This window comes from Carcharhinus amblyrhynchos, chromosome 30 (genome assembly GCF_965287045.1).
Source record: "Carcharhinus amblyrhynchos chromosome 30, sCarAmb.v2.hapA, whole genome shotgun sequence".
Classification (NCBI taxonomy): domain Eukaryota; kingdom Metazoa; phylum Chordata; class Chondrichthyes; order Carcharhiniformes; family Carcharhinidae; genus Carcharhinus; species Carcharhinus amblyrhynchos.
Window position 1 is genome coordinate 25,717,168 of NC_137353.1, and position 15,758 is coordinate 25,732,925.

The 15,758-nt window shown below is 44.0% G+C and overlaps 1 protein-coding gene across 4 annotated transcripts in view; it reads right to left on the bottom strand.

The window, feature by feature from the left end:
- LOC145360297 (rho guanine nucleotide exchange factor 10-like protein) overlaps positions 1–15,758 on the bottom strand; it is a 200,192-nt gene that overhangs the window by 111,197 nt on the left and 73,237 nt on the right. Inside the window, exon 1 of one of the 4 annotated variants that reach the window (XM_080215447.1) lies at positions 14,227–14,300. The exons of 2 other annotated variants lie outside the window; for them this stretch is intronic. In XM_080215447.1, coding sequence (XP_080071573.1) covers positions 14,227–14,228 — 2 coding nt within the window. In that variant the 5' untranslated portion in view covers positions 14,229–14,300. Of the gene's footprint in view, positions 1–2,636; positions 2,856–14,226; positions 14,301–15,758 lie in introns of those variants that run through there. One more of the 4 variants, XM_080215446.1, reaches the window with a different exon arrangement.

Here is a 15,758-nt window from a genome sequence, read left to right on the forward strand (position 1 = left end):
CCTGAGGGATATTGACAGGGTAGATGTGGAATGGATGTTTCCTCTTGTTGGAGAATCTATAACTAGGGGTCACCATTTGAAAATTAGAGGTCACTCACTTAAGACGAAGATGAGGAGAATTTTTTTCTCTCAGAGGGCCCTGTGTCTCTTAAAAGACAATGGAAGCAGAGTCTTTAATATTTTAAAGGCAGAACTAGGTATATTCTTGATTAACAAAGGGGTGAAAGGTTATCAGAGGTCAGCGGGAATGTGGGGTTGAGGTTACAATCAGATCATCTTATTGAATGGCAGAGGGGTCGAGTGGCCTACTCCTGCTCCTAATTATTTTTAAATTTTATTTTGTTAGTGTCACAAGTAGGCTTACATTAACACTGCAATGATGTTACTGTGAAAATCTGTATACTGTGCGGATGTTCACGTGTTTTGTGTGGCTTAAACATCTGGATAAAGCAGAGAAGATGCCCTGACTATCAATCAAAAATATGAAAATATGGGTGTCTGAAACAGAGGGATTGACAGAATGAGGGATAGCTGCCTTGCAGCACTGTAATGTTTAGAGCTATCACCTCACAAGTGACAGTTAGCATCGCTCTCACCTTCCCTCAAAATGTCTGGAACGCCAATGACAGTTTTTTAACTGAAAACAAATGTTGATCTGTTTTTAGGCCAGAAAATCAATCCAAACTGTCTGATGATGCAAGTCTGTTGTCATGACAACATGCCCTGCAAATGTGACTTTGTGGTTTATGCAATGCCCCCATTTGTCTCCCCAACTGAGAAAGAATAGAATCATATAGCACGAAAGTTGGCCATTCAGCCCATTGTGCCTGTTCCAGCTCTTTGAGAGTTATCCAATTAATTCCACATCCCTACACGATCTCCATATCCTGCAATATTTTCCTTTTCAATGCTAATCTTCAATTGCAATTCGTAAGAATATCGTGCAGAATGCACTCCCTTCTCACAAGGCATTGCCTTTACCAATTGGAGGCCACTTGCCAACCAATTAGCACTCTCTTTGCATGTAGTATAAATTGCTGTTCCCTTTACACTGTGAATTGTCCTGATGAGTGCAAGATGAAAAGCTTCGACAATGCGTCTTTTCTGAGCCATATGAACGATCTGTACTGCCAAGCGACTATTCAGTTCCAATTCCAATTTCATTTTGACAGTTGCCATTGAATCTGTTTCCACCACCTTGTCAGAAAATGCATTCTCAATTGCAACAACTCAATCTGTGAAAATAATTTCCTCATCTCCTCTTTGGATCTGGTGCCAATTATTCTAAATTTGTTTCATAACGTTAGCGACAATACTGCAAATTTCTCCCCACTTAAAAAAATTCACTTCTTAAAAACAAAATCACTCACAAACTTGAACTTCCATGTTTACAAAAGTGTCCCTGAAATACTTCAACTTTAAGGGGAACAATCCCAGCAGCTCCAGTCTCGCCATTTAACCAAAGCCCCCCCACTCTAGGTCAGATCAGCTAATTCAGTCCAAATGATGCATTAAACTGGGGACTTTCCTAGACTTAAAGGCTCGATATCGCACCATTAAGTTACTGACAGCCAGCGGGATAGTCTCTTTGAAATTCTATTGCAATCCATTATAGTGTGTCAGGTATGGTCAAAAATGTTCAGTACGTTAAGTGCAATGCTTCATGCTGTGTTGATCCATACAGTCCAAGAAAGGACACAGTTCAATGTGCAATCTTGTGCACAATCAGCTTATTTCAAGTGGGGAAGAGGTAGCAATACTCTCTCAGCATCCTCAGGTGAGGTAGAGGGAAATTGACTAGTATTCCCTTTACCATTTGCTATCAAGCCACACTCCTGGCAAGTGCAAATATTGGGATGTTAGATAAGAAACACGATTGCACTCAGTCAGGCTGCATCCCTGTTGTTATTTATTACCTAGGTTCACAAGTGAGGAATAGTCATGAGGGTGCGAAGTAATGGAGGATGGCTGATCTTCATGGAAGCATAACCACAAGTTTGTGCCTTTGTAGGGGGCAGGGGGGATTTCCCCACCCAGAGAGTGGTGAATGTGTGGAATTCACTACCACAAAAAGTAGGTGAGGCCAAAATGTTGTCGAATTTCAAAACAAATTAGATATAACTCTTGGGGCTAAAGGGATCAATAGATATGGGGGGGTGGTGGGATCAGGATATTGAATTGGATGATCAGCCATGATCAGAATGAATGGCGGAGCAGGCTTGAAGGGCCGAATGGCCCACTCCTGCTTCTGGTGTCTAAATCGAAAATCTTAGAAGTGCAATCCTTACTGCAGCCAGAAAGAAAATGCTGCGATTCAAAGGATTACCACCTGGGCATCAGAATTTCCAGGAACTAAGTGCATCCATGAATAAGGACCAGAAACAAAATAAAAGGTGAGAGAGAAATAAAAGGAAATTGTCTTCTAAATTTGTAACCCACCTTACTAAACTGGACATCCTTTCTGGGAAAGTTTTAGCTTAGCCACTTGACAGGTTTGAACGAACCTGTGGGAACATATGTCTGAAGCATAGCCAAAATATTTGAGATATGACCACTCAGCTGTAAGATCTCATACCAGATAATTTAAACTACCACCACCGCCATCAGCAGCCACAGAGACAATGCTAGCTTCATACCTGTTGCAGGCTTCACTACTGAAGTTCATAATGTTGCCCGTGGAATTAAAAATCCACCTTCTGCCCTCCCTCTCTGTCACGATCAGCACACAAGCACAATAGCCACCTCTCTTGGTGTTTCTCCTCTACTCCTCCCTCCATAGATAATTCCTCTTTAAAACATCCATCCTTTTGAACCCAGTCACACAGACACTGGCCTGGTACGAACCAACCATTCTAACGCAGGGAGTAAAATTCCTGTGTTTGCTCTGTTGTTGGGGCGGAGCTAATGACACAATGGTGAGACATACCTGAGAGTCAGAAGTCACATGCACATTATTTACATTCTAGCTAAAGGATTAACTCTTTGATATCGCTCCCATTTTCCCTCATAGAATTCACCACAATGGTCTCTCTCTTACATAGCGGCGGCACAGTGGTTAGCACTGCTACCTCACAGCGCCAGGGGCCCGGGTTCAATTCAGCCCTCGGGTGACTGTCTGTGTGCAGTTTGCACGTTCTCGTCGTGTCTGCGTGGGTTTCCTCTGGATGCTCCGGTTTCCTCCCACAGTCCAAAGATGTGCAGCTTTGGCCATGCTAAATTGCCCCTTAGTGTCAAGGGGACTAGCGAGGGTAAGTATGTGAGGTGATGGGGATAGGGTCTGGGTGGGATTGTGGTCAGTGCAGCCTCAATGGGCCGAATGGCCTCCTTCAGCATTGTAGGATTCTATGATTCTAGTATTGTCACTGTTTTGCTCATTGACTAAGGTACAGATGGATAGGTCCTTGGTGAGACATATCTGAAGTACTTTGTGCAGTTTTGGTTTCTTTATTTGAAAAAACAGATAGAATTACTTTAGAAGCAGTTCAGAGAAGATTCACTGGACTTATCGCTGGGATGAAAGGGTTCACTTATATTAAATAAATTAGCTCTTAGAATGCGAGGTGGTCTTATTGAAATATACAGGATCCTGAGGGGACTTGATAAGGCGGATGTTTCCTCTTGTTGGGGAAACTAAAACTAAGGGAGTTATTTTAAGAATGGAAGAACTCCCTTTTAAGACAAAGATGAGGGGATTGATTTTCTCCCAAAGGGTTCTTGGTGTGGGGAATTCCCTCCTCAGGAAGTAGTGGAGGCTGGGTCATTGAATCTATTCGAGGCAGTGTTAGATTTTTGGGGCGAGAATAGAACCAACATTTCAAGTCTAGTTAGAGCTGGTGAAGGGTCATCCAGACTCGAAACATTGGCCCCAGTCTCTCCCTACAGGTGCTGTCAGACCTGCTGAGATTTTCCAACATTTTTTACCAGCACCCACAGTATTCTGCTTTTATCTTCGATTTTTCTTAGGCAAGGGAGCCAAAGGTTATGGCAAGTGCAGTTAGGAAAGTGCAGCAGATCAGTCTTGATGTTATTGATCGGTGGAGCAAGCTCAAGGGCCGAATGGCCTACTCCTGCTCCCTTGTTCCTAAGACACCCGTTCAAATCTTGTACAGGTTAGGAGCAACAATGGGTATGCAGAGCCAAAGTATTGTGTTGCCACTGCACCATCTTCTGGCTGAGGGAAGTAGAAATCCTACATACGACCAAAATGCCAGTTATAATTGAAATTTATTGAATTAGCTTTTCACCTGTACTAAAAGAAAAAACCCTGAAAAGTTTCTGAGCAGTCAGTTGAGAACTTTTTAATGATCTGCTTAGCAGTGTTTGCAGTTGTACTGGCGGTACTAAATCAGAGGTATGAGATATCACTCAAGACAGTCTTGGACTGTCAGATGGTGTTCATAGGTGATACTGAGGTGTAGGATCAAGGCAATTTTGAGGGTCTGACATATGCCTTTTGGTATCCCAGTTAACCCCAGCCCAAAAGGCATGTGTGTACTATACAAAATTGGAAAGTTATCCCAAAATGGCAGGTGTGGGATATGGAGATGCAGAATTTTTGATTTGAATTTATTATTGTCACATATATACAGTGAAAAGTTTTGTTTCTTGCACACTATACAAAGCATACCATTCATAAAGCATATAAAGGAGAAGGAAAGGAAAGAATGCAGAATATAGTGTTACAGTCATAGCTAGGGTGTAGAGAAAGATCAACTTAATATATGGTTGATCCATTCGAAAGTCTGACGGCAGCAGGGAAGTGGCTGTTCTTGAGTTGATTGTTAAGTGATCTCAGACCTCGCCTGCGCTGGCATTACCTGACCGAGGTTGTAAAATCCCACCCAATGGATGGGAGACTGGTCTGCGTGATGGACTGGGCTTTGTTCACTTTTGTAGTTTCTTGCCATCTTGATCAGAGCAGGAGCCATACCAAGCTGTGATATATCCAGAATGGGCATCTTCCCCAAATATGGGTTAGTTCAGACATGTTATTGGGATCGAGCAAGGGTGGTTGTGGGGGGGAGGCTTTGCAGAGCATCTGCCCATACAGTATAAAACCTGGGAGCGCCTGAAAAGGCGACATTGTTTGAAAGTTAGCTGCCTCGAAGCCTGCACCTGATCAGATCGTGATGTGGAGATGCCGGCGTTGGACTGGGGTAAACACAGCAAGAGGTCTCACAACACCAGGTTAAAGTCCAACAAGTTTATTTGATAGTAAAAGGTTTATTATCAAATAATCTTGTTGGCCTTTAACCTGGTGTTGTGAGACTTCTTACCCTGATCAGATCACCATAGAAAGGTGTCTTCTGCATGGGCAAAATCATGGAAAATATTCCACTCACCTTAAATGAGCTCAATCATTGAGATGTTATCAAAAAAAAACCAGCAGGTTTACCAAAACAAGAATCAATTTGACCTCATTTCAGACTGGTGCTAATTCAAATAACAATTAATCCCCACCCTGCCGATCAATGAAATAAATTGTCCTGGTTGCAGGAAATCTGAAATAACACCCGTGATCGATGGAAGCACTCAGCAGCTTTGGTGAGAGGAACGGATGGGTTAATGTTTCAAATTGATGCCCCTTCAACATAATCACCTCGTACAGAGGGACGGCAGCAGAGGGATAAAGAACGGAACAGGCTGTGAGGACATGGTAGACAGGATCTGATTGAATGACAGAGAAAGGCAAATGCAAGCGATAATGAGATGCAGTCGAAAAAGAAAAGATTCATCCAGAACCCAGCGTATGTGCAAACAGAAACAGCAGAAAAGCCAGAAACAATGGGGAAAATCAGGGAAAGGCAATTGTGGTCTGAAAGTATGGTGGAAGGGAAAAGTAGGGGTTGACAAGGGGTGCAGACCTCCCTGTCAGCTGTGTGCCGATAGATCTTCATCTTGAACAGCAGCCCACAGCCTCCTCCATTCCTGGAAGCATTGGTGCACCATCCTACACACTCCAGCACTCACTGCCCAGAGAAAATACAGTAAGAAGTCTCACAACACCACGTTAAAGTCCAACAGGTTTATTTGGTAGCAAATGCCACTAGCTTTTGGACGAGGGGCAAAACCCTGAAAGCTAATGGCGTCTGCTACCAAATAAACCTGTTGGACCTGGTGCTGTGAGACTTCTTACTGTGTTTACCCCAGTCCAACGCCAGTTTCTCCACATTATGGCTACCAGAGAAAATACAGCACAGTTAAGGTCTGAAGTTGCTAAACTTGATGTTGCGGCCAGTTGACTGTAAGACAGCTAGCAGAATGAGGATATGCTGGGGCCTGAGCTTGCACTGTGCTTTACTACAATGCCGTAGGAGGACCAGATCAGCACGGGAGTGGGAAGGAAAATTCAGTGACAAGCAGATAGAATGGAGCAGTTCAGAACAATGATCGCCCAATCTGCAGTCACTTGATAGGAACATAGAAACATAGCAGATAGGAGCAGGCGGAGACCATTCGGCCCTTCAAGTCTGCTCCGCTAATCATCATGATCATGCCTGATTGTCCAACTCAATAGCCTAGTCTTACTTTCTCCTCTAACCTTTCATCCCATTCGCCCCAAATGCTACATTCAGCCACCTCTTGAATACATTCAATGTTTTGGCATCAACTACTTCCTGTGATAATGAATTCCACAAGCTCACCACTCCTTGGGTGGAGAAATGTCTCCTCGCCTCCGTCCTAAATGGTCTACCCTGAATCCTCAGACTGTAGAGTGAAACTTCATCATGAGCAGATGGCAGAATATCAGATCGAAGGTTAAATCAGGAGGAGGGTTTGAGGAACTGGATAATACTGTGGGAGAGCATAAAAGCATAATAGGAGCGGCAGTAGGCCATTCAGCCCTTCGAGCCCGCTCTGCCATTCAACAAGAGTATGGCTAATCTGATTGTGGCCTTAACTTCACCTCACAGCCTGCATTCCTTTAGCCTTTGACTCTCCTTGTTGATCAAACACATGGTTAACTAAGCCTTAAATATATTCAGTGACTCAAACCTGCTTCTCTCTGTGACAAAGAATTCCAGAGGCTAGTGACTCTCAGAAAATAAATTTCTCCCCATCTCAGTTTTAAATGAGAGACCTCTTTACGTATAATCTGTGAACTCTTGGTCTAGACCCCCGCACAAGGGGAACATCCTCTCAGCACCTACCCTGTCAAAGTCCCTCACAATATGTTTCAATAAAATCACATCTTATTCTTCTGAACTCCAATGAGTATTGGCCCAATCTGCTCTAGCATCCCATTAGACAACCTCTTTACCTTTTGATTTAGGAATCAGCCTAGCGCATCTTTTCCAAAACTGCTTTAAATGCAATTATGTCCTTCCCTACACAAGGGGATCCCACACCGTATACAACGTTCCAGCGGTGTGATCTTATGAAAAAAATGCCGAATGAGCTGGAAACCTGGAGGAAATTTCTCCAGTTTTTTGGGCAAGCTGCGAGTCACAATCTTATGGCACTTAGTGCAAAAAAGGAGCCAGGGTGAAATTCTCGCCAGTAGGAGGAGAGGGAGGAGCCTAAGCTCACCAGTGAAGCCGGCTGCTGGGCTCTTGGGACATGTCTCCTGTCATCATTCCCCCCACCGCACGACCACCACCAACACCCCCACACCCCCACCACCACCACCACCGGACATTGGTAGTGTCCGAGGCTCACTAATGACATTTAATTGATGTCATTAATATTGAAATCAGCTTCGAGCCCTGCTGATTTCTCTGATAAACCAGGGCCAGTCTAATCAGGAGAGGCAAGAAATCGGGTGCAAACCCAACGTGACCTATTTTACCGGCTCGCCATGCCAACCGACTGGATCCTTTTACGTCACAGCACGCTGCAATCTCCCTTTGTTTAAATAATATCTAGTTTCTCTACTTTTCCTGCTAAAGAAAGTGAAAGGGTGCTCACTGCATCTTCTGAGCTTGCATTGGGCGGGGAAAGAGCAGACATTATGGGGTGAGGGAGGAGTGAACCAGGTATCACAGAGAATGTTCCTTTCAGAATGCTGAAAGGGGAGAGAGGGTAAGATTGACTGAGGCACCATGGAGGATAATCCAGTCAGAGAAAAATCACATGATCCCCAAAACTGCAACAGGAGATGTGAAACAAAATCTAATCCCTATTCCTGACACCTTGCCAGCACCTGGTTAACACCTGCCAGTACTCCCACAAGTCGCACACCAATTATCTCAAGGTTGCTTTACCTCACCCTAACAGACCCCAATCTCAATGGCCTGTCTGAAGCAGTGCTCAGGGGCCTGTTTCTCCAAGGACAAGGATGCTTGATGGTACTCCTGGCTGCATCAGGAGGCTTGTAAGGTGCAACATACTATTCTCCCAAGCAGGTGCCAAAATATTATAATAGGAGCCATGATGTGGAAATGTCAGCATTGGACTGGGATGGACACAGTAAGAAGTCTCACAACACCAGTTTAAAGTCCACCAGGTTTATTTGGAATCACAAGCTTTTGGAGCCCTGCTCCTTCATCAGGTGAGTCACACGATGAAGGACCAGATCTTCAAAAACTCGTGATTCCAAATAAACCTGTTGGATATTAACCTGGTGTTGTGAGACTTTTTATTATAATGGGTGATAGACCAAGTTTGTTTGTCAAATAACTATAGGTTCAAACACGGGGCTCCAGTATCACGGAGGTCAATCTGACACCCCAATCTGCGTGAAACTCTCATCCTCTTCTGTCTACGAGTCTAGGTCAAGTATTAGCAAGGAGCAGCTTTTGTGAAGAGTACCAGAAAGGCATTCTTAAACGTTGTAGAATCTATTGCATCTTGTTTAACCAAATCCTTTTCTGAAAGGAATGACAGCCACAGTTCAAAGAAGGGACTTGCCAACAGTTTGGATGTCGATTATATTAATCTTCCCGCTGCAAGCATGAGAGACAAAGTTAAATGTTCATATTCAAATAATACGACCTTAATCTGCTGCCCATGTGTCCATCTCCACAGCAGTGGGCATCAGAGTATCCCTTCATGGGGAAGTGCAGATCCATCATTAACATGTCTAAATCAGGCTCCTGTAATGCTATAACCATGGGGTTAGGGGAAAGGGCAGGATAGAGATAACATTGAGGGACACTTTTATCAGATTGGTTAAAGGTCCAGAAGCCAAATGGTTCAGTGGTCCCAGTTGCTTTCTCAATTCTTTCTTGGAATTGGGTTTGATGGGTGTACATGTCAAAGACTTACTTCTGCAATCCAGAAGTATTCACACGGAGAACACCTGAACAGGTAGCACCAGGGCTGCTTCGATTGGACTTCCAATGAGGGTGAGAATGAATATCAGCTGCAATTAAGGGCATGGGAGCATAGCGCTGCAAAAGGCCAGCAGGGAGGGGAACAATAGAGACGTCGAGGCTGTAGGAACCTCAAACACTCCCCCTCCTTCCCCTTCCTGCCATCAACGCCGCTCCCCCTGTCCCCCACCTCCCCAGGAGTCGACAGGCAGAAGCTCTATTCCTTTGAGCTCTCCAAGGAGCAGTGCTTCTACAGGTTGACATTGTCATAAGAGTTTAAAGTTTATTTATTAGTGTCGCAAGTAGGCTTACATTGACACCACAATGAAGTTACTGTAAAAATTCCTTGGTCGCCACACTCGGGCACCTGTTCAGGTACACTGAGGGGGAATTTAGCACAGCCAATGCACCCTAATCAGCACATCTTTTGGATTGTAGGAGGAAGCCGCAACACCTGAAGGAAACTCACGCAGACACAGGGAGAACATGCAGACTGCACAGACAGTGACCTGAGGCCAGGAATTGAACCTGGGTCCCTGGCGCTGTGAGACAGCAGTGCTAACCACTGTGCCACCCTGTCTTGTCAGGTAGTTGCAGACATTTGCAGGCTGACAGAGAAAATCTGCTCCCTACTGCATCCCCATGAACAACAAAACTTTTCTCCTCTTTCTAACCGTTCTACATTGTGTAGCAGGACGGTCCCAACTTAAAACCCCAATCTGCACAGCGTAAGCTGATTCTAACAGAGACAAGATTTGGGACTCAGAAGAAAAAAAGACTGGCATTCCAGCTCCTGATCACAATCCAGTAACCCCTTTTGCAAGTGTACATGTATCAACGTCAATGAAGACAGGATTGGGCTTGTCTGTGATGCATTTCTCAGTCCAATGTCATGCTGATATTTACTCCTTAGCAACTCATGAAACTAGCAATACAGTTCAATGAAGCAATATAGAGGAGAAAACTGGAGAATGGGGACAGAAATGTGGAGGGATTACTGTTCCCACTGCTTAGGGTGCGTGTTTATGTGTGAACAGGATTTGCCTTCTGTACGTGATGGCCATAAGAACTTAGTTTGGACTAAGGCAACGCTCTATACTGCAGATCATTACTGACGTCACATTTTAAATTGCAGATGTGCTTAAAATAAACTACTAGCAAGAAGAAGAACCAACACACTATTTGTAACACTAATAAATAATAATAATACACTATTTATGAAGGATGAGAAGCATTTAAAACATTTAAAAGTCCTTGGATCTTAAAATGAGGTGCTATTTACCAATAATGTTTCAAACAAGAGTTTCAAGTTTATTCATTCATCACAAGTAGGCTTAGATTAACACCGCAGTGAAGTTACTGTGAAAATCTGCCAGTCGCCACACTCCTGTTCGGGTACACTGAGGGAGAATCTAGCACCTGACTAGCACATCTTTCAGGTTGTGGGAGGAAGTCGGAGCACCCGGAGGAAACCCAAGCAGACATGGGGAAAATGTGCAGACTCCACACAGAGTGACCCAAGCCAGGAATCAATCCTGGCTAGCTGGCACTGTGAGGCAGCAGCGCTAAGCATTGTGCCACTGTGCCACCCCTAGGATCATATTTGATTTGAAACATTAGGTGGAATTTTACAGCTTCACTCGAGCGAGACTAGAAATTCCCACCTGAGGACAATGGACATTTCCGATGTCTGCCCCTCACCCTTCACATTTCTGCCCCCTTCTCCGATGGGGCGGATGGGGTGGTAGAATTCCGGTGATTAACTCTGCTTCTCTCGCCACAGATGCTGCCAGACCTGCTGACTTTTTCCAACACTATGTTTTCATTTCAGATTTTTACGCTAATTACTTACGTGTGAGGGGCTCGGTGGCACAGTGGTTAACACTGCAGCATCACTGCGCCAGAATCCCGGATTCAATTCCCGACTTCAGTCATTGTCTATGTGGAGATTGCACATTCTCCCTGTGTCTGTGTGGGTTTCCTCCAGGTGCTCTGGTTTCCTCCACAGTCCGAAAGACGTGCTGATTAGGTGCATTGACCAGGCTAAGTTCTCTCCGTGTACCCAAACAGGCGCCAGAGTGTGGTAACTAGGGAAGTTTCACATAACTTCATTGCAGTGTTAATGTAAGCTTACTTCTGACACTAATAAATAAACTTCTATTCCTGCTCCTGTGCACCTCACAGAGTTGCGATCTAATGAGTAATTTATAGTTAGTTACAGTGTATAGAGAGGCTATTTGTCCAATAGGCTATTCCGATGAAAATAAACATGGCATATGAGCATGTTCATGATTTTGGCTTTTTAACCAATGGATAAGTGACTACCTGTTTTAAATGTGGACATTTTAAGTAGTGAAGACTGTATTTCTACGTGAACAAGTAACACCAAACTGGAACATGTACTGCCCTACAACATGTCTTCGCCTAGTGTGGCGAATCAGTATGTACGTTGAGGTGTACAGTCATAAATTAGACAATAATGGTTTCATTTCCACCTTGCACTCTAATCACCATTTTTAATCGTTCCAGAAGATGTTTACCTTTCATATACCAACCAGTTCTCAAGCATGAAAGACTCTCGACTATCTCCACTCATGGCTATCCCCTATTATCCCAACTGTTTTTCAGTAAACCTTGGTCTCCATGGAAATAGGTTTTGGATGTCTGAGCAGCAAAGAGCACTTTTGTTTTGTTGGAACAATAAGGAATGTTTATAATCCTAGGTTTAACCCTTAATAACAATCCTCAATCAACAGGTTTCAACATGGGGACAAAGCGGAGAGGAAGGACAGCCGCTCCCACAGCCACGCCTACAGAGCTAATAGATGAGACACCAGCTAGTATCAGGATGTTCTAATCCAAAGGTGCGGCACGGTGGCACAGTGGTTAGCACTGCTGCCTCACAGCACCAGGGACCTGGGTTCGATTCTCAGCTTGAGTCACTGTCTGTGCAGTGTTTGCACATTCTCCCCATGTCTGCATGGGTTTCCTCTGGGTGCTCCGGTTTCCTCCCATAGCCCAATGATGTTAAATTGCTATGCTAAGATAGGTGGATTGGCCATGCTAAATTGACCCTAGTGCTAGTGGGATTAGCAGGGTAAATATGTGGGGTTACGGGAATAGGGCCTGGGTGGGATAGTGCTCGGTGCAGGCTCGATGCGCTGAATGGTCTCCTTCTGCACTGTAGGGATTGTACAAAAGAGGTTTTGTAGAATCATAGATTCCTTCAGTGCAGAAGGAGGTTATCCAGCCCATCGAGTCTGCACCGAACGCAATCCCACCCAGGCCCTATCCCCGTAACCCAATGCATTTACCCTAGCTAGCCCCTGACACTAAGGGGCAATTTAACATGGCCAATACACGTAACCCGCATATTTTTGGACTGAGAGAGGAAACCGGAATACCCGGAGGAAACCCAAGCAGACACGGGGAGAACATGCAAATTCTACACAAACAGTGACCCAAGCCAGGAATCGAACCCATGTCCCTGGAGCTGTGCGGCAGCGATGTTAACCAAAATGCCACCGTACCACCCCTAGATTAGTCCAATATGCTGCCAAACTGGGGCCCCTCCCTGCATCTTCACTGTGTCAGAGGTGTGACTTGTTGCACCACCTCATGTCTTTTTACCCCCAGAACATCCTTTAATTTTATTTTCACAGAATTTTTACCGCACAGGAGGAGGTCAATTTGACCCATCGCGTCTGCACCGGCTCTCCAAACAAACATCATGACTTAGATCCATTCCTGTGTCCTTTCCTGTATTGCTGCATATTGTTTCTATTCAAATAATCATATATTGCCTTCTTGAATGCTTGAATACTCCGCCTGGACTAAAAATCTGGGACAGGATTTCACGGGCTCATTTGAAAGAGACAGGAAATTTCCGCCCCATGTCAACGGATATTTCCATTTCTGCCCCTTGCCCATTCCGATTCCGTGGCGGGCAGGGAGTAGAATTCCGGCACTGATCCCCAGGCAGCCATTTTTAAAGGTTGGCTTTGCCGAGTGGGAAAAATCAGGAAATCTCCGAACTCTGCAAACCCAACCCAGGGATATAAACCTGAGCCTTAGCTCTTAATTTCCAATAGAATTAAACCTGCAAATAAAATAATTTCTCCACCCTGATACACTGGAATATCCTTCTCTTTAAGACTGTTCTGCTCAGTTTAGTATTAACTTGTATTAAATATAAAATCCGATTTTTATTTTGCAGGGTGGACCAGCTGCAAGCACTGCCAGTGCACACTGGAGTTCAAAGTAAATCTTCTTAATGGCCCAAGACATGTGACTGACAAAGATGATTGTGGATATTAGAAATTTAAGCGAAGGAAGGAAGGTTAAAGAAGTTGGTTAAAAGCAAATTACTGCGGATGTTGGAATCGGAAACCGAAAGAGAAAATGCTGAAAAATCTCAATAGGTCTGGCAGTATCTGTGGAGAGAGAAAACAGCTGAAATTTCGAGTCTAGATGACACTTTGACAAAGCTTTGACAGAGGGTCATCTGGACTCGAAACATCAGCTCTTTTCTCTCCTTACACATGCTGCCAGACCTACTGAGATTTTCCAGCATTTTCTCTTTTGGTTAAAGAAGTTGGTTTAGTTTCTGTAGAAAAGAGAAGACTATGAGATGACCTGACTGAAATTCTTGAGATTACGACAAGGGCTGACCAAGCTGATTTCTCCAAATTAGAGTCATAGAGGTCTACAACATGGAAATAGGCCCTCCGTCCCAACATATCCATGCCACCTTTCTTTTTAAAGTAAGTGAATGTTTAGGAAAAATAAATAGCATGTAATAAGCTAAGCTCAATGAGAGTCACAGAATTGAAGAAAGGGTTCAAGTCACAGGGAGTTAGGAGTGAGAATTGAAATCAAATCGAATAATTTCATCCAAATGGTAACAGAGTTCACTGAATACATTATCAAGGAAGTAACCCAGTAATGACAAACTCAAGAAGCGTTCACTTACATTCTCAGCAAAATAAAGTCCGAAAGACATGCTGGTTGGGAACATTGGCCGTGCTAAATTCTCCCTCAGTATACGCAAACAGGCACCCGAGTGTGGCGATTAGGGGATTTGCAAAATAACTTCATTGCAGTGTTAATGTAAGCCTACTTGTGACTAATAAACTTTACTTTAAAGGACAACAGTATACGCTGAGAAGTTGCGCAAGGGGGATTAAGCTTCAAAAAAGAATATCAACTAATTTGCTGGGTCCAATAGCTTATCCTGTTCCTCAAAATAACTACTTTACGGGCAGTTGTTTTCCCCTTTCAATCCGATCTTCAAAGTGTTAACTCTTCAGGCTCACGTCAAATCCTGGTAGCTTACCTAATGAGCATTAATTATATATAAGGCTATACAAATAGGAGCGAGCAATTTGGCCACAGAAGTGAATCACTGCAATCTTATCCTTACCCACACATTCAGTAAGGATGACTACATTTCCCTACTTTAATGAAAAAACAATGTGGAGGATTATTGCAACATCCCTTATTATATCCTTATGAGATACCAAACCAGTTTAGAATCACAGAATCCCTACAGTGTAGAAGAAGGCCATTCGGCCCATTGAGACCACACTGACAAAATCCCATCCGGCTCCTATCCTCGTAACCCTATGTATTTACCTACTAATGCCCCTAACACTAAGGGGAAATTTAGCATAACCAATCCACCTAACCTGCACATTTTAGGATGATGGTAAGTTCTCGATTTGTCAAATGTGGATCATTTTCAAAGTCTCACTGCCTGCTTATGTGCTTAATAGTTCACTGAGGATAATAGACAAACTTTCTTTGGATTCTCATGTTATTTATTTTTCCTAAACATTCACTTACTTTAAACAACATTGCAGTTTTGTTCCTCAGACACTCCTTCTGTCAAGTTACCTCTCAGGAATAGAACACCAAAGGTGGAACTCTCCCATCTGAGACTAAGTCCTATCGTGGTGGGGGGCGGACACGACAGAGTCCAGTGAAAAACCACCCTACATCTTCTGGCCCCAACCTCACAATTCTTGGGACCCAATTTCAATTCTGACCTCGGGTCACTGTCGGTGTGGAGTTTGCATGTTCTCCCCCTTGTCTGCATGGGTTTCCTCTGGGTACTTCGGTTTCCTCCCACAGTCAAAAGATTTGTTTGATTTTTTATTGTCACATGTGTAAGAATACGTTGAAAAGTATTGTTTCTTGCTTGCTATACAGACATACAGTTCATAGAGAAAGACAGGGTGCAGAATGTAGTGTTACAGTCATAGCTAGGGTGTGGAGGAAGATCAACTTAATGGGAGGTAGGTCCATTCAAAGGTCAGATATGCAGGTTAGGTTGATTGGCCATGCTAAGTTGAACCTACTGCTGGGGGGATTAGTTGGATAAATACATGCGGCTAAGGGGATAGGGCCTGGGTGGGACTGTCGTCGGTACAGACTCGATGGGCTGAATGGTCTCCTTTTCCACTATAGGGATTCCATGACCTCTTTAATTTTGCAGAAGGAGTT